Source organism: Neofelis nebulosa, chromosome 14 (assembly GCF_028018385.1).
Source record: "Neofelis nebulosa isolate mNeoNeb1 chromosome 14, mNeoNeb1.pri, whole genome shotgun sequence".
NCBI lineage: Eukaryota > Metazoa > Chordata > Mammalia > Carnivora > Felidae > Neofelis > Neofelis nebulosa.
This window is the reverse complement of record NC_080795.1, coordinates 57,629,305-57,652,691: the sequence shown is the minus strand read 5'-3', so window position 1 is coordinate 57,652,691 and position 23,387 is coordinate 57,629,305. Positions and strand designations below refer to the sequence as shown.

Here is a 23,387-nt window from a genome sequence, read left to right as displayed (position 1 = left end):
CTCACACATGCACGTGTATACACACAGACAGAACAGACTAGCCATATTCAACTACTGTGTTCTTCAGAAACTGTCATGCCTGTAACCCCTATAAATTTTGTACGCTGCGTTTCTTACCTAGAATGTCTGTCTTCTCATTCTTTGTTTGACTACATCAGCTTAACCTCCAGTATTAAGCTCAGGTTTGAAGCCCAACCAGCCTTTATTAGGCAAATTCCCTTCTTTTTCTACAACAATCTCCATACTTAAAATGTGGTGCTGTGATTTTTTTTTCTCTTGGTCTATCCTTGTGTGTCCTTAAACTTTTTGGGAAGAGGGTCTCATGCCTCCTTTTAATATTGGATCCTCTGTATCACCTTTGCATAGAACCTCACATACATCAGTTTCAGAAATCTTGGTCAGCAAGCATCCTATTTTGTTGGACCTGCATGTATATAAGAAAAAAAAATTCTTTTAGAATATAAGTGGCTTTAATCAAGCAGATATTCACCTATTCACGATTAAATTTGGGGCTTTGATTGTGTGTTAGACACCTGAGGTTGTAACTCCTAAGTAAACACTCAGTGAATGTATATTGAATAAATAGATTAATGAATGTATGTTTGCAAGCGTAGAAGTTTCTGTCTTGGATGGCAAAAGTGATGGTAGTGTTCTGCACTAAGACTAGAAATAAAGAAGAACGGGTTTCAAGTAGGTCAGCTCATTTTGGGACATTTTGAATTTGTGGCCTTTCTGTGGGACATTCAGATGGTTACCAAAAGAGATCAAAAACAGAGATACAGATTTCTAGAAGGAGGTTGAAGCCATGTGTAGCACATGTAGCAGTTGCCCTTGCGGGGGTATCCCCACCACACTCAAGATTCATGTACCTGTTCACCCAAGGGCTTCCAGCTGTAAACACCTGTGACTCCTATGGGGTGGCCACCTGTGGGGGTGTTATGCCCAGAATTCATGATCCCCAAAGACCACTAGGGAGCCAAGTCCGATGCAAAAGCAAAAGAGCCTTTATTCGAGCTAGCTCGAGCTCAATCCCCTACCTGCACCGACGCAGCGGTGAGATACCAGGGAGAGAGAGCGAGTTTCAAAAGCACAAAGGTTTTATAGGGGTCTAGGGGCAGTTGGTGAGGTAATGGCTGTGGCCTCAGCCGATTGGCTGGGGAAGGGTCGTGGCCTCGGCCGATTGGCTGGGGAAGGGTTGGAGTCCTGTTACGCAGGTCGCTGGGCGTGTTTTGATCAGGAAGTTTGAATGGGTGAGCGGGAGGTTACTCAAGGGGAGGAGGCGGTCTGAGGTTTCTGTGATTTTCCCGGAAAGGGGGTCATGTCGGGGACATAGTCACTCAAGGTGGAGAACACAGAACAAGATGGAGTCGGCCGGCGTAGGCCCGCCCTTTCAGGGGTAATGGGGAGTGACTCCTAACAGGTATGGAGTTTCTTTTGGGGGATAATACAAATATTCTGAAATTAGATAGTCATGTTGTATAACTTTGTGAATCTACTAAAACCCAGTAAACTGTACACTTTAAAAGTAAAAACAGTGTTTGCAAGTAAGTGGGTGAATGAATGGGTGTCTGCAAGGGTGTGTGTGTGTGTGGGAGGGGTCAGTTAGGTTGCAAGGTGGTGATGGGTGCACACATTGTGGAATAGGCATTGTGGGGATTCCACCTTTGGATAAGGTGGAAGAGGCAGGAAGCAACCAGACCAAGGACAACCCTCACTTTCTGTCCCAAAGATCTCACACTTTGGCCAGAAAACAAAATGTGGCATCTGAAGACCTTTTTATGATACATAATAGGAGCTAGTATTTCTAAACTGTATTCAGACCGAGTGCTCCCTTCATTGCTAGGTCTACTTGACCCATATTCCCAGCTAACCACTAAGTTGTTCACCCTCTTTTTTTTAAGTTTTTATTTAAATTCCAGTTAGCCTACACTTTGATGTCAGTTTCAGGTGTAAATTTTCAATTCTCATCTAAAAATTTCAGTAGAAATATTCAGTTTCCTCAGCTTCACCTTCAGACGCATGAGGTATGGTCGGAACGTCTGAATATATAACAAGACCCAGCCCCCTGGGACTACAACGTCAATGGCTCCAGACACACTTTGACAAACCCTGCTATACAAAAATAAATAGAACTCCAAAGTGGTGTTTAATGTTCTAGCACGGGAAGCTCCCCCTTGTTTTGGATCACGGTGTTGTTAGCATCTTAGTCATTTTCTTCATGGTTCCAAGGCCCAACGAAATACGCAACACTTCCATTTTGTCTTACAGTTTATGTTCCAACAACCTAGCATCATGGTCCACCGCACTGCTTCTCCAACCTTGGATCAGATGGCGTATCACCACTCTCATTTCCTGTTTTGCGGTGAAATGGTGCGGTAGACTTGCTTTTTATTGCAGCAACCACTGAAAATCCCACTTCACAAAGATATGATGCCATTGACAAAAATCTAGTGATCTAATATTGAAACTGAACTCTCTCAAGCTAGTGGTTTGCACCATGTACCATAGAAGTCTGTGTTTCCTTCAAAACTTTGGAGTACTCTGCAGACACCCCTGTGGGTCACTGCACTAACCTGATGTGCTCAACCCAGTTTGGGAACTGCAATTGTACCCAGTAAAGAAGGGCAGAGAAAATGTACAATAAAAATGCATGCTGGCATTTTGTTTTGCATTTTAGTAAGACCTGTTGCCCAGGGCGGGTACTTCTCCATCCATTGTTAGAGTCCAGACAAACAATGTGGTGTTTGTAAGTATATTACAAAACACCTGCAAATCAGCGTATCTTTTCTGGCTCTGCAACTATCATGCCTTATCCTAGCGTTTCTTTCATTCAGCAAACACTTCTTATGTACTTAAGTAGCAGACACTGGGCCAGACCACAGATGTAGGCGATAAAAGGGAGACTAAGATTTTTTTTTCCCTTTTAGAGTTTACAGGCTTCCGCTTGTATTCCAGTGATTCATAAAAAGTCTCTGCCATTCTGCCCAGCCCTTTATCAGACCTCTGTATACCTGTCTGCTGTTTGCGAGAGTGTCTTTTTGTGTCAAGTAGCAGAGATACAATGAAAACTTTGAACTATTAATTCTATGTCATGCCCCCATAGAATGCTTGGGACTTCTTTTTCTTTTCTTTTCTTTTCTTTTCTTTTCTTTTCTTTTCTTTTCTTTTCTTTTCTTTTCTTTTCTTTTCTTTTCTTTTCTCTTCTTTTCTCTTCTTTTCTTTTAAGTTTATTTATTTATCTTGAGTGAGTGTGTGTGTGTGTGTGTGTGTGTGTGTGTGAGAGAGAGAGAGAGAGAGAGAGAGAGAGAGAGAGAGAGAGAGAGAAAGAGAGAGAGAGAGAGAAAGGGACAGGGAAGGAGAAAGAGGGAGAGAGAGAATCCCAAGCAGGTTCAGCACTGTCAGTGCAGAGCCCAATGAGGAGCCGGAACTCATGGACCATGAGATTATGACCTGAGCAGAAATTAAGAGTCAGCCAGTTAACTGATTGAGCTACCCAGGTGCCCCAGGGACTTAATTTTCTTTTAAAGTTAATTCTGTAACCAAATGTTGAATTATGGACATCCTTTATTGTCACATACTACTTGATAATTTATATAACTTTATATTTTATTACAATATCTGCTTGTACAGTTTTCCTCAATTTTATAGCTGGAAAACAAAAAGCTTAGAGAGATCTGGTATTTTGTGTGTCACTCTACTTTCCACCTCCTATTTTGAACTTCAGAAAGCTGATACTAAGACTTGCTCAATATTTATGAAAGCACAATTTCTTGGTTTTATTTTTGTTTTTTACCAGAAATGTACTTTTCCTATAAAATGGAGACATTAATTGCAAAGTTATTTTGATCAGGATAATATAAAGTTCATGATATACATATTAGAGGAACTGCATTATAGCACAGTCACTATGTTAAATGGCAATGATTTAAAAGTTAGGCAACTACACCTCACTTCAAAGTTAAACACTCTTTATTCATTAAAGAGGCACAACTACATAAAAACACAATGAAATATTTGAGGTATATTTGTTGTGACATTTTACTTTAACAAAGAGTAGATGGATTCATGGAATGTTACAGCTAGCATGTACCTACAGATAATCTAATCCAATCTGCTCGAAATTTTCCTCAATGGGCTATAATGTTAGTAAAGCTGAATGTGTAAAATTGACTTCATTTTATAGCATAGGCTTAACATGGAAGTAGTAACTTAAGATGCCAAATTTTCATTGCCGACATTTGCAATAATTTATTATTAATTGTCAGCATCTTGGTGTTGGATTTTAGATACAAACACTAAGTGTGGGTAGTCAGTGCTCAGTCTCAGCGGCCCTCCCTATTTGTAAAACATTAAGTGGTTCACAAACAATGAGGTAGTTACTTTGTGTGTTAGTCTCTGCACTCTAAATATCACCCACAAAGTTCCTTGTAGATTACTCTTGCATCTTTCTTATTTCTTTGGCCAGAGAATAAATGACATGGATAACTGCTACAGGAGTAGATCAAATGGGATTTTATATATAAAAAAAAGTGATTTGTAAACTAAAATGCCATATTCAAGTATTAATTGCTAATATGCTTTTAAAAATATTCTAGAGTCGCCTGGGTGGCTCAGTCGGTTGAGCATCCGGCTTCGGCTCAGGTCATGATCTCACAGTTTGTGGGTTCCAGCCCCACATCGGGCTCTGTGCTGACAGCTTAGAGCCTGGAGCCTGCTTCGAATTCTGTGTCTCCCTCTCTCTCTGCTCCTCCCCTGCTCATGCTCTGTTTCTCTCTCTCCTTCAAAAATAAATAAATAAAAACATTAAAAATGTTCTAAGATTTTAAAAAATACAAAAACTGGATCACCTTGGATAGTTTAAAACATCATGTATTCCAATTTTAATTTATCTATGCCTCTGAAATGTGTTCTTACTCTGAGATAGATTTTCTTTTATTTAAACCTCCACTTCCGTCAGTTTATTCCTCTATCACAACTATTCTTTTTTTTTTTTAATTTTTTTAATGTTTATTTATTTATTATCAAGAGCCCAAGACGGGACTTGAACTCATGAGCTGTGAGATCATGACCTGAGCCGAACGAAGTCAGATGCTTAACTGACTGAGCAACCCAGGCGCCCCTAGGACAACTATTCTTAAACAGAGGGTCATACATAGTCCTTTGGCAGGGAGGTTTGCAATGAATTGGCACCATATATATATACATATATGTATGTATGTACGTATATGTATATATATGTATACATATATACACACACACACATATGTTAGATACTTTATATATATGTCATATACCTCTGTATTTTGATATATGTTATCAAAGTTTGATAACATAACCTCTGAAAAATTAGACAAATAATGTTATTCCTCTAACACAACTGTTCTTAAACAGAAGGCCATACATAATCCTTTGGGGGGCATTTTGCAATGAGTTGGTTACCAATGCTAAAATACACACACACACATGCATATATATACACATATATATACATATATACATATATATGTATATACACACTTACATAGATATAGATATATATACACACAAATATATATATTTATATATCAAAGTTTGATAACATAAGCTCTGAAAAATTATTCAAAAAGGATTATCTTCATTGCATTACTTAGTTCCCAGCTAATATGAGTGCACGGATGTGGGGAGAGAAGTAGAAAAGCAACAGGTACAGTTAGAGCTACAGTGCCAGAATTATGATGTTAACTTTGCCTTATTTTATGACGATGCCTCTCTGAGGCACATTTTATGGATATGTTTTCATGTGAATTACAAAACAGCATGTGGTGGAAGCCATTAGGAAACTTACCAACTTAACACCACAGCATTAAAGTTTTTTAGACCTTACTTTTGCCACTGATTTCATTTTTCATTGTCAGGGATTATATAATCAGATTCTAATTTGTAAATGCATCAACCACTTTCCTTTATGTTTCTTTTGTATTGTTATAGCAATAAAATTTGTGCCACACCCATTATAGCTTTTCAATTAATACCATTGGAAAAGTTTATTATTTTCATAATTTTAACTTAGTCTCATAAAACATTTTTAACACAGTACACAAGTTTGTGTTCATATTTTTAAATAAATTTTATTTTGTCACTGATTTTTGTGATTTTTCTGAATATTTTGCTCTTTCTAAACCTTTTTGCTACTAACCTTCAAAAACACTGTTTACTAATTTCTTTTCTTTTTTTTTTCTATCAAAGAATATCATTATCCTACTTTGAGCCTTTCTGTTTATAACTCAGTTTTGGATCTGTACAATACTTCACTTATAATGTACAAACACTGTGCCTATACAGGATTAAACCTCTATCAAAAAGTCATATTCAATCAAGAAACAAAACCTGATCTAGTGAATGTTGAATAGAAGATGTAAAAAAACAAAGACAATTCAAAACAAACAAGCACACAGTGGCAAGGATTTATCTCATACATGCCAGGAACAAGAAAAGAAAAGAAACAGTATCAGTATAAAAATAAGATTTTTAGTTGTTATTTTTTTCATAATTGCACTGAATTTTGAAATTTTGAAATTTTGAAATCTTATTAGGTGCAATAGCAAGGATTTTCGAGGAGGCAATTTTGAAGAGTTCTGAAGAGATGATGAATTAACTTTGAAAGTTAAGGACAGGGCTCCATGATAATAATCATTATTCTTTTTCTCTGAAGGTGTAAAGTTCTAACTCATTTTAATGGCTTTATTTTAGCTTAGTTAGCTTTTCTAACTCATGAAGAGCTGTCCCCATATGAAAACCTACGTTAATGTGCTCACCTAGTGTTCCTTTGTTTCTTTCCGACCAAACTATTTTGTTGGGATTGCTTCTTTTTCCAGGATATTATCCTGATTGGAATTGCCCCATTTCTCAAGCAATTGTGTTGTTTCGTGAAAGTATATACATATATTAAATAAAACCATACGAAAGACTGACTCCTAGTGATAAAATTTAGGCTGAAGTGAAATGAAGTATTGGAAGGTTGGGGCAGGTAGCAACATCACCTTCTAGATATTCTGTCAATGCATACAGAAGTCCAAGTTTGGGGAGACTGAGAGGGTAGCACTTGGTTTCAGTATTGATTGAGATAGTGAGTGACTTTTAACCTCGCACCACTGAACAAGCCAAGGTACCCAAGCTCAGTATCCAAACTGATCATAGCCAAGAGTGCAACAAAAGGCGGTAGATCAGGAGACTAAATTATAAAAAGGCAGTTAAGATCAGGAGGGTATGAATGCTGAACTTAATCTTCGTGGCATTTGGCACAGATTGGGTTCTGCTGATACAATCTTTGGAAGGGAATAGCATTAATTTTGTAGGGACAGTGAAATGACAATACATATAAAAAGACCATGGTGTTCTTTTCTCTTTTGAAGGAAAGTTTTGGGATGAGTTAAAAATCTCACTATATTTGAAAAAAAATTATCAATATACTTTAGATTTAAAAAAAATTGAAAAGGTAATTTATTATAACCTTAGAATAAATTTTGTGAATATATATATATATATATATATATATATATATATATATATATCTTTATAGTAAGTGGGTTAATACCATCACTTTTGCTTCCAGCTTAAGACGACAGGTTGAATATTCGAGAGAGAGAATAACCCAGGGTACAAAGGAGAGACATATTGAATCCGAAACCAGGTGCAGAAACAGCCCTTTCATAAAAAGATACAAGTGCTCTGTTTTTACAGTAAGAAAGGAGAAGAGAATGAATGTGAATAAGAAAAGAATAAGAGTTTTGGAATTAGATTAAAAACACATTAACAGTATAGAGCTTAAAGTTTTTTTTCACTTATTTTCATAATCTTTATTTTCAAAACATTCTACAACAATCATAAATCACTTGTATAATTCTAAAAGAGAAAAGAAAATCATATGGTAAAAATTTCCTACTCCAAATCCATTTTGGTAAAAGTAACCTCAGATTTTCTAATGTGCAGTTAATCATTTTTGAAATTATTAATTTAAATACATTCAGAGAATCATTTGATTTTCGAAGATATTAAACAGATATGATTGAGGTCATCTTGATAGATTAGAATGGGGAAAAGTTACATATTTTGAAAAATTAACATCTTTTTTCACTGACAGCTCTGATATCATAGTGTGTTTTTGCAATAATAGGTATAATTTTTAAAAAGATGACAGTGCAAGGGCGCCCAGGTGGCTAAATTGGTTGAGTGTCCGACTTTTGATTTCAGCTCAGGTCATCATCCCAGGGTCCTGGGATTGAGCCCCATATTGGACTGTGCTCAGCATAGAGCCGCTTAAGATTCTCTTTCTCTTCCTCTGCCCCTCTCCCCTGCTTGCGCATGCACTCTCTCTGTCTCTCTCTATCTCAAAAACAATAAAAATAAAAAATTTAAAAATTAAACAAAAAGATGATAGTACTTCAACAGGGGCCAATATAATCACAGTGAAGACCAACACTTGTTTTTCCAGCTATGTGATTGCGTATCATATGCTTGATGACTCCACACTTTGAAATTAAAACTGTGTTCAATCCTTTATTTTGGAATGTTCTATCAGATTGAGTATCCTACTACAGTGAAAGGTTTTATTTAGCTGGGCGAGACAGATGTCTCTTCAGTGGTGACAGAAAGTACAGTTTGTACAGCTTGTCTTCTGTATAACTGAATACTTTCCTAGAAATACATGTTTTTAATGAAACTTAGTTGTTGTTTTTAAGTTTGACTCAAATATTAAAGCAGTTCATAAAATAACACAGTGCATTTGTTCAAGATATCCATTTCTTAGATATTATGGAACCTGGATTCCTCTGAAAAGACTACTTATTTCATTGATTTCTGCCCTCGCTATGTTCTTTTCCTCTTCTATTTTTGGTCTAGAATATGTTAACGTGTAGCTGTGATCCGAGATGGAGGTATTTGTAGATGCCCAGTAGAGTCTTTCTTTCAATAGTGGGGTAGAAATTACTGAGTTTCACGGTTTTTTCCCTGATTGGGGTGCTCAATATGTGTTAGGCGCTCTGTGTACTTTATAAATGGTATTTCATTACATGATCACAACAGCTGAGGAAGCTGAGGCTTTCAGACATTTTTACCTTCTTAAAGCCAAGGAACTGGGAAAGAGAAGAGTTGGATTTGAAAGTTCTGACTTTTTTTTTTCAAATATTTTAGAGAGAGACAGGGAGTAGGGAAAAGGGGCAGAGGGAGAGAGAGAGAATCTCAAGCAGGCTTCGCGCTCAGCGTGGAGCCCAACATGGGACTCAAACCCATGATCCTGGGATGATGACCAGAGTGGAAACCAAGAGGCTGACAATCAACATACTTACTCCCCCAGGGGCCCCTGAAAGTTCTCTCTGATTCTTTGGCTTAAACTATTGGCCATAGTCTAAACTACCTCCCCCATTGTACTCAGCAGAGAAAAAAAAAAATCACTGGAATTGTTAATCATTGAGTGCATACAGGAGTGGGTAGAAACTTTAGGGACTAATTGCTGGTCGTCTTTGTTAAGTAGCAGAGCACTTACGTGTCTGTTATTACAAGGTGCCTATCTCCAAGCTAAGTGTAGTCGTTTGCTATAATCAAAAGAAACAAGCTAAAATACTTGCTATTTAAACAAGATGAAATGTCTTTCTTTCAGCAAGAAGAATCTGGTAAACTAGAATATTGTAACCAAATACAAATACAGTGACGACTCTAGTGATCTTGACAGAATTACTAATCACTAAGTGAGAAAATAGTAATTAAAATTACTTCTATGGACCAGCCCCTATACTAAGACCTTTTTTTTTTAACCATGAATCTCCTCAGTACAGTTACCATCATATCATCTCTGTGAGAGCAAGGATCACTGCAGTAGTTTGTAAACCAAACTCCTTGCTTCCACCTTTGCTCCCCTAAAGTTTTTTCTTCACCTAGCAGCCACTATGACCATTTTAAAACATAACGGACCCTAATGTCATTCTTTTGCCTCCCAGTCCTACAAGAACTGCCCAGTTTTCTCATAGTAAAGGCAGAAATCCTTACTATGCCTACAGATTCATAAATGATCTGCCCCTAATCTCTAATCACTTCCTTAATTTCATACCCAAGTCTCCATCATTTGCTTTGCTCTAATCACATTACTTTTCTCACTGTTTCTGGAACATAACAAATGTGTCACATGGTGGGAGTTGAGTACAAGTGGATTATAAGCAGTTTAAATAACCATCAGAGAATATCTTACCCAAGAATAATTTGTCCCATTATAAGAATATGGTATCTTTGGATTAAGCCTTTTTAGATAATAATTATTATTATCTAAATATATACTATTATTTACTATTATACTATTATTTAGATAATAGTAAAGATATCATTTATTCATTCCCTCTCAAAAATACACACACACACACACACACACACACACACACGCACGCACACTTAATAACTTCCTGTATAGTAGACTAATAGGTTGGAAAACAAAATAGATGAGTGCCTGGAGTTTTTCCAGTGGGATGAGAAATGCAGTAAGCAGACAAATACACAATGTATCAGATAGTATATAGGAATTCATAGGAAAGAAGCTGATGGATTAGGAATAGTTGTTTTATAGATAATAGTCAAAGAGAGCCTAATGGATAATATTACATGTATTAGAAAAAACAGAAGCGAGAATTTGGCACCTGTGGCTTCCTGGAGCAAGCATTTTTCCAGAGTAACACAAAGGCAAAGGTAAAGACCCGGAGACAAGTGTGTGTTTTAATATTTTCAAACCAGAGCAAGGAAGCCAGTGTAGCCAAGGAATAGAGATTGGGGAAGAAAGTGATAGGAAAAGAGTTTTGGAAATTAGCATGGACAGATCACATAGGCCATGATAAGGGCATTGCCTTCACTCTCAGTGAAATACGGAAGCATTAGAAGATTTGACACAGAGGAAAGGCATAATTTGAGCAATCTTGTAAAAAGATTGCTGCGGACACTAAGGATAGATTTTAAGGAGTCAAGAGCAGAAACAGGAAAGCAGCAACATAGCAGCAGAAGGACTATTGGCAATAAAATAGATGAGAAATTATGATGGCTCAGGTCAAGGTGGTGGCACTGTAGGGGTAAGAAGTATCAGGTTCATGATTTTCAAAGTGTTGATAACAGGATTTGCTCAATGAGGTGGACGGGAAATGTAAAAGAGAGGGATGAGGCAAGAATGATTCCCCAGGTTTTTAGTCTTCAACTAGAAGGATAGTTTTTATTGAGGAAGGCGAGAGTAAGGAAGGGCGAAGAATTGGCTATTAGATAAACTTGTAAGGCTTCTCAGGCTATCGAGTAGTCTAAATAAATCTTGGGGCCATTAAGAAGTTCACGAAGACCCTAATCATTTATTTCTTGGTTGTATGGGTATTTAATTTGTGATGATTCACTGAGCTGTATATTTTGTTTTGTACACTTTGCTAAGTGCGATTCATATTTAAAAAGAACCACTTTAAAAATGTATTTGAGGGGCGCCTGGGTGGCTCAGTCAGTTAAGCGGCCGACTTCAGCTCAGGTCATGATCTCGCAGTCGTGAGTTCGAGCCCCGCGTCGGGCTCTGTGCTGACAGCTCAGAGCCTGGAGCCTGTTTCAGATTCTGTGTCTCCCTCTCTCTGACCCTCCCCCATTCATGCTCTGTCTCTCTCTGTCTCAAAAATAAATAAACATTAAAAAAAATTAAAAAAAAATAAAAAAATAAAAATGTATTTGAGTGTAGACAATGTTTCATTAGTTTCAGGTGCATAATGGGATACACCTTCTCTATACTTTATGTTGTGCTTACCACAAGTGTAGCTCCCATCTGTCACCATGCATTAGTATTACAATGATCACTACTGTATTTCTTATGCTGTGACTTTTATTTTTGTAATTTATTCATTCCCAAAATGGATGCCCGTATCTCCCACTCCCCTGCCCTCTGGCATCCATTAGTTTGTTCTTTGTAGTTGTAAGTCTCATTCCGCTGTTTGCTTGTTTATTCATTTTTCTTATATTCCATATATTAGTGAAATCATATGGTATTTGTCTTTGTCTGACTCATCTCACTTACGTAATACCCTCTAGGTCTATCCCTCTTGTTACGAATAGTAAAATCTCATCTTTTTGTGGCTGTGTAATATTCCATTGTATATATAACACATCTTCCTTATCTATTTGTCTGTGGATGGACACACAGGTTGCTTCTGTATCTGAACTATTATAAATTAGGTTGTGATTATCATAGGAGTGCATATATCTTTTTGAAGGAGTGGTTTTATTTCCTTTGGGTAAATACCCAGTGGAATTATTGGGTCATGTGGTAATTCCATTTTTAATTTTTGAGGAACCTCCATACTGTTCTTCACAGTGACTGTAGCAGTTCACATCCCCAGCTTTTCAAAAAGAAACGGTGAGAGAAGAAAATGCCTCCAGAGGAGAGTAGATTCTAATGCCTAGAGACTTTTCCCTATGCTAAACCTTTGTTCTTTGTCATGCCATCTCTAGTTCAGATTTTTTGTCATCTTTAGCTTAAATCAGAGGTTGGACAGCTTTTTCTATAAGGCATCAGATACGAAATATTTTATAGTTTGTAGGCCAAAGTGTCTCCATTGCAACTACTTAACTCTGACATTGTAGCATGAAAACAGCCATAGACAATATGTAAATGAAAGTATCCCTGTGCTCTAATAAAACTTTATTTATACACATCGAAATCTGAATTGAGTACAATTTTTACATTTCATAAAATGTTGTTTTTGTGATTTTTTTCAAATGTTTGAAAGTGTAAATGCGATTTTTATGTGTTGGGCTGTACAGAAATAGGCAGCAGACCAAATTTGGCCTGCAGGACATAGTTTGCTGATCATTGGCCTAAACCACTTAAATTGTTTTCTCATACACCCCTATACTCTCATACATGTTCCTTTTAAACTGTCCTCTATGCTGTTCCAGATATATCTTTTTACAATACAAATGTGATCATGCAAGCTGCCTCTATGACAAGCTGAGGTTGCTGAACAGGAGCTGTTCAGACACAGGCTGGGTGAGAGGGTGCAGGCAAGGCCCTCCAGGAAGAGGGGGAAGGGAGGACAGTTAAGACAGAATACAGCATGGCACGTGCAGATAGCCAGCTGCTAGAGGTAGCGTTCACGTGTGGCACTGGGTTAAGGATGGGGTGGAGAAGTTGGCTGCGCTTCTTGCTGGAAGACTTTTTATGCTACGTAAAGGAAATTGGACTTATTTTTTGTGGTGAGTTGCTGTTCAGGGATTTTAACAAAGAAAATGCATGGTCAGTTTTTCTTTTTTTATTTCATTCCAGCAAACATCCATTACCCTTAGAAATTAAGGTTTTAAAAAATGATCCTTTTAGTAAGTTCGCTTTCAGCGGAAAGAAAAGCAAAATCCAAATTGCAGTAGGTTAAATAATAAATGATGGGTAAATTTTATATGAAGGGCAATAAACACAATTTTGCAGCCCTAAATATGCGTTTGCTTGTTTGTCTATTTATTGATATACAAGTACCAGTCCAAATAACTGCACATATAAATACCTGCTAGAAAAGTACCACGATGTGGTATGAATACAAGGGTTGAGATTCAAGTCAGGAAGACGACTTTTTGCTTCATGGTTACCACCTCGGATTGGAATTTTACTCAGTTATAGAGGTGCCTGGGTGGCTCAGTTGGTTAAATGTCCAACTTCGGAGCAGGTCATGATCTTACAATTCATGAACTTGAACCCCACGTCAGGCTCTGTGCTGCCAGTTCAGACCCTGGAGCCTGTATCAGATTCTGCGTGTCCCTCTCTCTCTCTGCCCCTCCTCTCCTTGCCTTCTGTCACTCTAAATACATACATACATACATACATACATACATACATACATACATAAATAGGGGTGCCTGGGTGGCTCAGTCGGTTGAGCGACCAACTTCGGCTCAGGTCATGATCTCACGGTTTGTGAGTTTGGGCCCCGCGTCGGGCTCTGTGCTGCCAGCTCAGAGCCTGGAGCCTGTTTCAGATTCTGTGTCTCCTCTCTCTCCCTGACCCTCCCCCACTCATGCTCTGTCTCTCTCTGCCTCAGAAATAAACAAACATTAAAAAAATTTATAAAAAAAATAGTAAATTACTCAGTTACTTAACCTTGGTTTCTACAACTCACAACACGATAATTGAATTTGATGACAGCTTTCTGTAGTTCCTACTAATATCTTCATGTTATTGACTTACAAGAAGTTCGTCTGTTTATAACTTTTATTATATATTTGTACAAATTATATTTTCATATTTTGTTTTCTCAGTGGAAAGATACTTTTTGTCACTATGGAACATTTTTGACCCATTGGATATTACCAGTAGAAGTGGAGATGAATCACTGTTATATGCTTCTAATCCTGTTTTTTTTTTTTTTTTTTCTTATCCTCTGTTCAATTTTAGCCTTGGATCAACTGTGCAGTTCTCTTGTGATGAAGATTATGTCCTACAGGGGGCTAAGAGCATCACTTGTCAGAGGATAGCTGAAGTCTTTGCTGCTTGGAGTGATCACCGCCCTGTATGTAAAGGTAAAGAAAAATCTTTAAATCAAAATGCTCTCTTCACAACATTTTAATAGTTTGAACTTTATTCCACCGAGTATAAGTTTCAATTAAATCTTTAAGGTGTAATGCAGTCTTTAAGGAAGTACTTAACTCATGTATTTAGCAATAGTTGTTGAAAACCTCTAATATGTGAAACCCTGTGTTAGGTTCCCAAGGAGTACCCAATGTAATAATTGGAGTAGTATGCAATATAAGACACTGATGACTTTGTTGGCTTTATTTTAATAAGAAATTACCTTGTGTAGAGATTGATAGGGCCTGATTTTTTAACCACAGTTTTATCTCTGTTTGTATGCTTTGCCATTTTAATTGCATTTGTCTCCAATAAGCAGCGATACTGGTGTCGGTGGAGGTAGAACACAGTTCTGTGATTCGTTAATTTAATCTAAGACAAATCCATGTGGACCCTCTGGCTTCCCATATTACCAGTAACTGCAGATAAGATTTATTCCCACCTTCTTCAAATTAAATATTTCTATATGAATTAAATACACTCCCGTTTACTAAAATTTATTCAGCTGTGTTTGAAAGTGAACACCTCATCCTACTGGCAGTCGTGATTGCTCCTTTGTTGTTGTTGTTATTTTTTACTAATTGCATCCCTGCATATTTCAGTGTCCTAGTACTCACAATTTCATTAGGCTTTCTTCACCCTCGGGGAACATTTTCTCTGAGTCAACACACTGTAGATTCCCCTCAGGTGTCATAAGGGTGTTATCAGGGGAATAGAGAAGGGGCATATTTGAGAGCTACCATAAAGGAAAAAAGACAAAAGTATTTGATAACTGGCTGGATTTGGAAGGAGAAATTAACAAGAAAGAGTCAAAGATGATGTTCAAGTCCATGAGACCAGAAAAACCTCATGCTGTTAATAAGTACGAAGAAACTGAAAAATGGAGTTTTATGGAAAATTATCCACAGTTACTGCAATATTGTGATCATTGGCACCACTTGTAGGCACTTTGTGCTGGGCATAGAGCTAACCACCGTATATACTATGTCTTATTTAATCCTCAAAACAAACCAATGGAGACATTATTATCTCCGTTTTAGAAATGAAGAAGGTAAGGCCTAAAGAGATACAGTCACTTTCCCGAGCTCAAATACTTGGAAAATATTTTTCCTTAAGTCCTTAAGTCTATAAGTCCTTAAGACTTATAGAATGGAGAGAAAAGCCAGATTTCAGAACTTTATTGATGGAATAGAAAATGATAAAATGGAAGCAACAAATATATTCCACTCACTTGGCAATGGCAATGGCAAAGAAGAAGAGAGAATCTAGATGTTTTACAGATTTGAGTAAATTTTTTTCTGTTATAGGTAAATGATTATTCATAACCTATCTCATTTGCAAAGGCTTTCAAAGTGACATACAGTGTGATAACATTAAAAGTAAAGTTAAACGGAGATGATACAATAAGGCAAAATAGTTTCATGATCCTAAACAAAAGTTTACATACAAGTGGGTAGACGACTGTTAAGAACGGTTTACATGTAAGACTTAAATATGGTGGCTGCCAAACAATGGGGAAAATGACCATTTTACACAAAAACCATTGTCTATAAAATACAAGCATAGCAATGAAACAGAAAAAGCAAACTTTTTCCTGGCTTTGAGGTCTGAAATGCCTTGCATTGTTTTTTATAAAGTAGACACTGAATAATAGGCATTGTGGGAATAACTTTCATCAATGTTCTGGCAATGACTAGAACAGTAAACTGTATAAGGTTGACTTTTTATGGTGTCCTCCACTCAAGACAAATCACAGTTATAAAGGACAATGTAGTGAAAATCATGGTTTCAAAGAGTGTGATCCAAGTATCTTGCTTCAGTTTTACATAAATTAGATGTGTGAACTTTCTGATGGCAATAAAGAATAGAAAAAATAGAGGGTAGATTTAGAAAAAAAAGAATAATGGTAATGCAGAAACAAAATCTCACACAAGAGAAGTTACAGCCAGATCATGGAATTTAAGGTCTACGTAAAGTAAGATGAAGACTATAAACCATCTTTTTTCATTCAAGACTCTCATTTCAATAAAAAGAATGAATCATATTTATTACAATTGTAAATTGTTCAAAGGCAGTAATAATGTTACATTATTCTTTTATTCTTCACAAACCCTATGGAACAAAGAGCAGCTCTGTAGTGACCTATATCTCAAGAAATACTTGTTGAAAATTAATGCGTGATTATTTTTCTTTGATTCCAAGATGCAAGAGCCAGGAGCTATAAATGTGCATGTTCAACATTCGTATAGTGATATTATTTCATCTAAATTTTACATCTTTTCTGCAGATACTAATCATTTATACATAGCTTTTTTTCATTCCTTGCATGCAGGCGTATGTGTGTATGGTTTATAAAGTACATTTGGCTATTAGAAATTACTGGCTGTGGTGCTAGAAACAGTAATGGAAGGAACATGCTGAAATAGTAATTGAAGTTTTAAAATGACTATCCACAGTGAGTCGGAACAAAGAATAGTTTTCATGTCTCATGGGTGCTTGGACAGAATAAATATGCTTTTTTCCAGACAGCAGCATAAATAGCAGTATCAGTGCACTGCACCTTTGAGGGGTTATTAATATAGCTGCCGTCTATGTATTGCATGGTTGAGCAATCAAGAAATGGTGATTTTCAAGAGACTGAAAGTTCACACAAATAGCAAATTATGAATTAAAAGAAAAGGAGCAATTTACAAATTAATATTAATGGATTTTACACCAACTCAGACAATAATTTTATTCCCTAAATGGGATATGTGTATGAGATATTTACCAGTTTACAGTTATGGAGACAATTATTCTTTGTTGGATATGCAGTAGATTTCTAAAAACTGGAGTTTATGCAAATAAGCAGACTTATGCACTTGACTGATATATAGAATGTTTATTTTAGATATTCATGATATTCAAATAAACATCATTTGTTTGAAAATTGATAGTTTGTTAACTAGGAAATATGTAGGATAGTTAATATTTCTAGATCAGACAAAGCTGTCGACTAATTTTCAAACAATATTTGGACAGTCCAAATAACCAGTCAAAGCACAAGGGCATTAACCACTCATGAGAGTAATGTAAAATGTGGCTAAGGAAAGATTAGAAAAGAAGGCAAAAGAAATACAAGAGTATTGGAAACGGGTAAAATCAGAAAGTCATCGTTTAATTCCTTTATTCAATTAATTATTCAATCATTTGCATAAGTAGTGATTAATATACTTATTTATTTCGGATTCCACAAACATTAACGAACATTAGTAAGGATCCCAAATTAAATATGTGGGATACACAGTATGTGATGGTTTTAATTATTTTATATTGAAATGCAAAACTAAAAATATATGGTAGAGTGTGTTGTTTACAAGAGAGGTACAAATTCTCTGCAGAATTCAGGTGAGGAAGATTATTCCCATGTTTGGAGACTGTCAGGCCTTAAGATAGAAGAGCAGGACTTGGGAGTTGTTTTGAATTTCAACATAGGAAGTTGGAAAGCATTCCAAATATAGAGGGTATGTCATGAGCAAAATCACAAAGTGAATCGGTGTATCTGTGGAACAAGATGGGGGAGGATGGGCATTCCAGTTTGGTTAGGTATATGAAGGAATATGAAGTGAGGTCAAATTAGAGGGGTTGTATAACTCCTCCTTTAAGTGTTTTTAGAAGCACCCTAAACCATTCTGTAGTGTGTGTATATATATATATATATATATATATATATATATATATATATATATATATATATACTGCAGGTAACTCCTATCTTTCCATTTGGACTATAACTTACCATACACAGTGCTAGCACACTAATCCCATCAAAATCTCAGATTTGTTATGTCCCACTACTTTTTAGTGGCCCCATTTTATTTCTCAATTTCGTACTGTGAGCCAGTAAAATGAGACAATTAAGAATATGAACGCAGGGATGAGACTTCAAATCTTCTTCTATCTTCTACTTAAGTAATATACTCTCGTCATTAATTATCAGATTTCTTATCTTGAAGTAGAGTTCCAATACATCAGGATCTACTCCATCTAGAGGTAAGAATTTGTGTGAGGACAGGGCGCCTGGGTGGATCAGTCAGTTAAGTATCTAACTTTTGAGTTTGGCTCAGGTCATGGTCTCACGGTTCGTGAATTTGAACTCCAAGTCCGGCTCTGTGCTGATGGTGCAGAGCCTGATTGGGATTCTCTCTCTCTCATTCTCTCTCTCTCTCTCTCTGTCTCTCTCTCTCTCTCTCTCTCTCAAAATAAGTAAATAAACTTAATAAAGAAAAGAATTTGTGTGAGGATGGAATAAGGTAATCCATTTAAAACAGCGAGTATATGGGCTGAAGCACACTAATGGATGGAAGTGCTGGGTGGAGCACTGCCCCTAATGGTTATCTCATCTGACTTCCAAAACAATCCATGATCTGTCTCCATGCAGTTGTTTCATTAACTCTCACCAGCAATTTATCCCAGCATCTCAATAGTGAACACAGTCACTGTCCTAATTTTCATATATGTGTGACTTGACCTGAATGGAAGAAAACCTAGTAACCGTACACTGCTCACCTTTCAAAGTCTTAAGTCACCTTTCACCTCCTCCAAAACTTCTTTCCTATTTCAATTATCCATGACCCCCCCCCACACACACACACTTCTTTAACTTTACTTCACATTTTCTATCTTTACCACACAATTTAGCATTGAATTCTATTCTCTTTGGCAGTGGTTCCTCACCATTTTATGGGCAATAGACTTGATCCTTCAACCAAAACCACCTCAGAAAAAACAAAATAATCAACACTTCTAAAGTACTTGATTTTCATTGGATTTCCTTTTGACTATTGCCAAAAAAAGGACAGTTATCTATATGGTTTATCCATATATTACCTTTGATTAAATGGAAGGATCATAATGGGGTGCCTGGGTGGCTCAGTCAGTTGAGTGTCTGACTCTTGATCTCAGCTCAGGTCATGATCTCATTGTTTGGGAGTTTGAGCCCCAAGTTGGGCTCTGCACTGGCAGTTTTTTTTTTTTATTTTATTTTATTTTTTAATATATGAAATTTACTGTCAAATTGGTTTCCACACAACACCCAGTGCTCATCCCAAAAGGTGCCCTCCTCAATACCCATCACCCACCCCGCCCTCCCTCCCACCCCCCATCAACCCTCAGTTTGTTCTCAGTTTTTAACAGTCTCTTATGCTTTGGCTCTCTCCCACTCTAACCTCTTTTTTTTTTTTCCTTCCCCTCCCCCATGGGTTTCTGTTACGTTTCTCAGGATCCACATAAGAGTGAAACCATATGGTATCTGTCTTTCTCTGTATGGCTTATTTCACTTAGCATCACACTCTCCAGTTCCATCCACGTTGCTACAAAAGGCCATATTTCATTCTTTCTCATTGCCACGTAGTATTCCATTGTGTATATAAACCACAATTTCTTTATCCATTCATCAGTTGATGGACATTTAGGCTCTTTCCATATTTTGGCTATTGTTGAGATGCACTGGCAGTTTGGAGCCTGCTTGGGATTCTCTCTCTCTCCCTCTCTCTCTGTGCCACCCCTGCTCATGTGCACATACTCTTTCTAAAAATAAATAAATAAACTTAAAAAAAATTAGGAGGATTATAATGAGATTCTATTCCTTTGTTCATATACAAAGTGAAAATGGGTATTGCAGTTTATTTGGTAGATAATCACTGGCCAAACCTAAGGGTTATAACCCTAATTAATGAATATTTATTAAGGGCTTTGGGGTCTTACAGTTTCCAAAATTCTTTCACATATGTTTTAGGCTCCTTCTCGTGTTTTGTTCTTCTTCACAATGTTTACCACAGTGACCATTATGCCTATATTTTTGTGCGTATGATAGTTGCTAAATAAGCATTTTGAATAAATATTGTGGAGAGACTTAATTATAACAGACATTTTTAAAAGGTAGTAATGTGCTGATATTAACCACAGAAAGTTGCCCTGGAAGAAGGCTTCCTGTTATGCAAAAGCAATTAGAAAATTTTGCCCAAGAGCAAACCAGAACCTGCTGAAATTTATCAACCAGAAACACATATAGCAGGTGTTTGTCTGTAGCTGTTATTGACGCCTTCTTAGTTTCATGGAATAATGTTACAGATGAGATGATGCATAATAAGGGTGATATTAGCAATTAATAGAGTGACATATGGTGAAGAAGATAGACAGATGGTTTAGATATGGGTATTTATCATACATTCATGTTTTTTTGATGGTCTTTTTTCCGTTAAAAATAATAGTTTGAAATGTATTATATAATTTTGATAAGGAAATAAATTTTACTGCCAATGAATATATTTTAATGACAAGATGTCATTTACATATTATGTGCTGCAGATGATAGTGATGCATTTATGTATATAATTTAAAATTCAAAACTACCCGAACAATTAGAAATTTTGCATTTCAATAGCGCCCTTCCAACAATTGTTCAGAAATACATTCCACACATCTTGCCTACCTCACAAACTTATTAGGAAAATATGCAAATAGTTAGCAAATAAATGATCCTGTTTTGGTATATAGTAGTGGAGAGGGATCTCCACAGTTATCAGTGAGAACTTTGTATTTCCACCCTGCCTTTTCCTGGGTGTAGGACCTTGCTTATCTTGCTTAATGTTTCCTGGGCTTCCATTTGCTTTGTTGGTGATTACTCTGAACTTCTTCCAGTTGTAAATTCTAAAAATTCGTAAGTACATTTAGTGCTTTCTAGACTTTAGAACATGGTAAGGTTATTCTTAGTTTTTCAATTTTTAAAAATAGGCTTTGGTTTTTAGAGCAGTTTTAGGTTCAAAACAAATTTGAGTGGAAAGTACAGAGTTCTCCTATATCCTCTGCTCCCACTTGGCCCAGAGTGGTACATCTGTTACAATCAATGAACTGACACTACCTTATCATTATGCTAAGATTATTCTTAGTTAAATGTTTGTCTTGGTCTTCTAGGGCAGCTACAGCAAAATACCATAAACTGAATGTCTTATAAACTACAAATATTTATTTCACAGTTCTAGAGACTTTGAAGTGCTGGACGATGTCTGCTGGGTACCAGCTTCCTTATTGTAGCCTTCAGACTGTAACTTCACATGATGAAAAGGGTGAGGGATCTCTCTGGAATCTGTTTTATAAGATCACTAATCCCATTCCTGAAGGCTGTGCCTTTACCACTTAATCATCTCCCAAAGTCTCCACCTCCTAATATTATCACTTTAGGGGTCAGGATTCAACATGTAAAGTATACGGAGAGGGTACAAATAGTCCATGGCAATGTTTTCCTTTACCTTTGGTGGTCTAGTGTCTGTCTTAGTTCCTGGCACAAAGCGGGCAATAACAACAACAGCAACAGCTACAACAACAACAGCGACAACAACGATACTATATGATAAACTATTGCTAACGGAAGAGTACTATTCTTTATTGCACTGTTTTAGGTAGCAGTTTAAAAATAGATCAATGTTACTTTTACTTTGTGCCAAAAAGTGTGATTATCAGTCATCAAACTGCTTCAAAGTAGTTTAGATTCTGTGAATCTTTTATGCCTCATTTACTATTAAAGATATAATTTCATATTAACTTAAAGGAGTATTTATATTCATATGTTTCTTACTATGTTCATTTTCAATGATGTGTCCTTAGAAAAGTAAAGTTGATTGTAATGTGATTCTTGATTCTGTTATCTTCTAACGATTATAGTTTTGAGAGTTTTCAAATGGAAAATAATATATTAATTATTAAAGCTAGTAACAATTTTTGGTGAGTTGGGAGAGAAAATAAACAGGAAACAACTCTTTTATTTTTGGCACATATAATTTTAAAGCCCTGAGGATCTGAACATTAATGGGGATGAAATGGACTGTGTGATGAACAAAGCTCAAATGACTAAGGAAATAAAAGTAATAACCTGATAAACAATGGATGTTTTAGCTGAACAGCCAAGGAAACACCTGAAATGTGTTATCTTTATGAAAGCATGAACAAACTGAAAACTAATGAAATCATCACAGGAATACAAAATTTGCAAGAGAAACTACTTGTTTGAAAGGAAATTTCAAAGAATTGTTAAAATGAAATGACTTTTTTGTGTGTGTTTGTAGTAAATCTGTGACATTCCTCAAAATTCCCCTGTAATGCAGAAAGCCTTATTTTCTGTGTTTGTTGACAGGATGTGCTATTATACTGGAAGGCCTATTCTGACTTAATACCCTTTCCGATAATTCTGATCACCTTAAAAGATGGGCGAAGTAAAGATGTTGGAGTGAGGGCCTTCCATCTTGAGATCTTCTATAGTGCAAACTCACTTTTGTCTTAAAATAGCAGGATACCTACTTCTGTGCCGGAGAGTTTGCAGAGAAAATGATCGTAGAGGGATCACTAGAACGTCTGACACTTTTTCTGTGCACTCAAAGAAGAGAATTGTACCATGCAAAGTAAAAGATGTAAGGTGAAAGGAAAAATATGAGGACCCAGGAAAGACACAGACACAAACAGGAAACAAAAGGCATAGGCAAGATATATAGACACATGATTGATGAGAAGGGGACATTTTTTGATATTTAAATTGAATGCATTTGAAATTTAAAGAATCATGGTTTTTATCCTTGATATGAATATAGAGAATTTATCACATTTGGACAGATCTTTCCTTATATTAAGGTATAAACTATGTTCGGCTGCTTAGCTAGTTTGACACAAGATTTTCTGCATCTAGGTATATAGCAACAGCATCTCCAATCACTAGCCAGGCGTGGCACCTGGCTAACATCTTCACAAATACTTGAATGAATGAATGAAT

General features: G+C 36.5%; 1 protein-coding gene across 6 annotated transcripts in view; it reads left to right on the top strand.

The window, feature by feature from the left end:
• Positions 1 to 23,387, top strand: part of CSMD3 (CUB and Sushi multiple domains 3) — a 1,263,431-nt gene that overhangs the window by 574,599 nt on the left and 665,445 nt on the right. For all 6 annotated transcript variants that reach the window (XM_058698868.1, XM_058698869.1, XM_058698867.1 and 3 more), the window contains one exon: positions 14,414 to 14,538. In XM_058698868.1, coding sequence (XP_058554851.1) covers positions 14,414 to 14,538 — 125 coding nt within the window. The remainder of the gene's footprint in view (positions 1 to 14,413; positions 14,539 to 23,387) is intronic.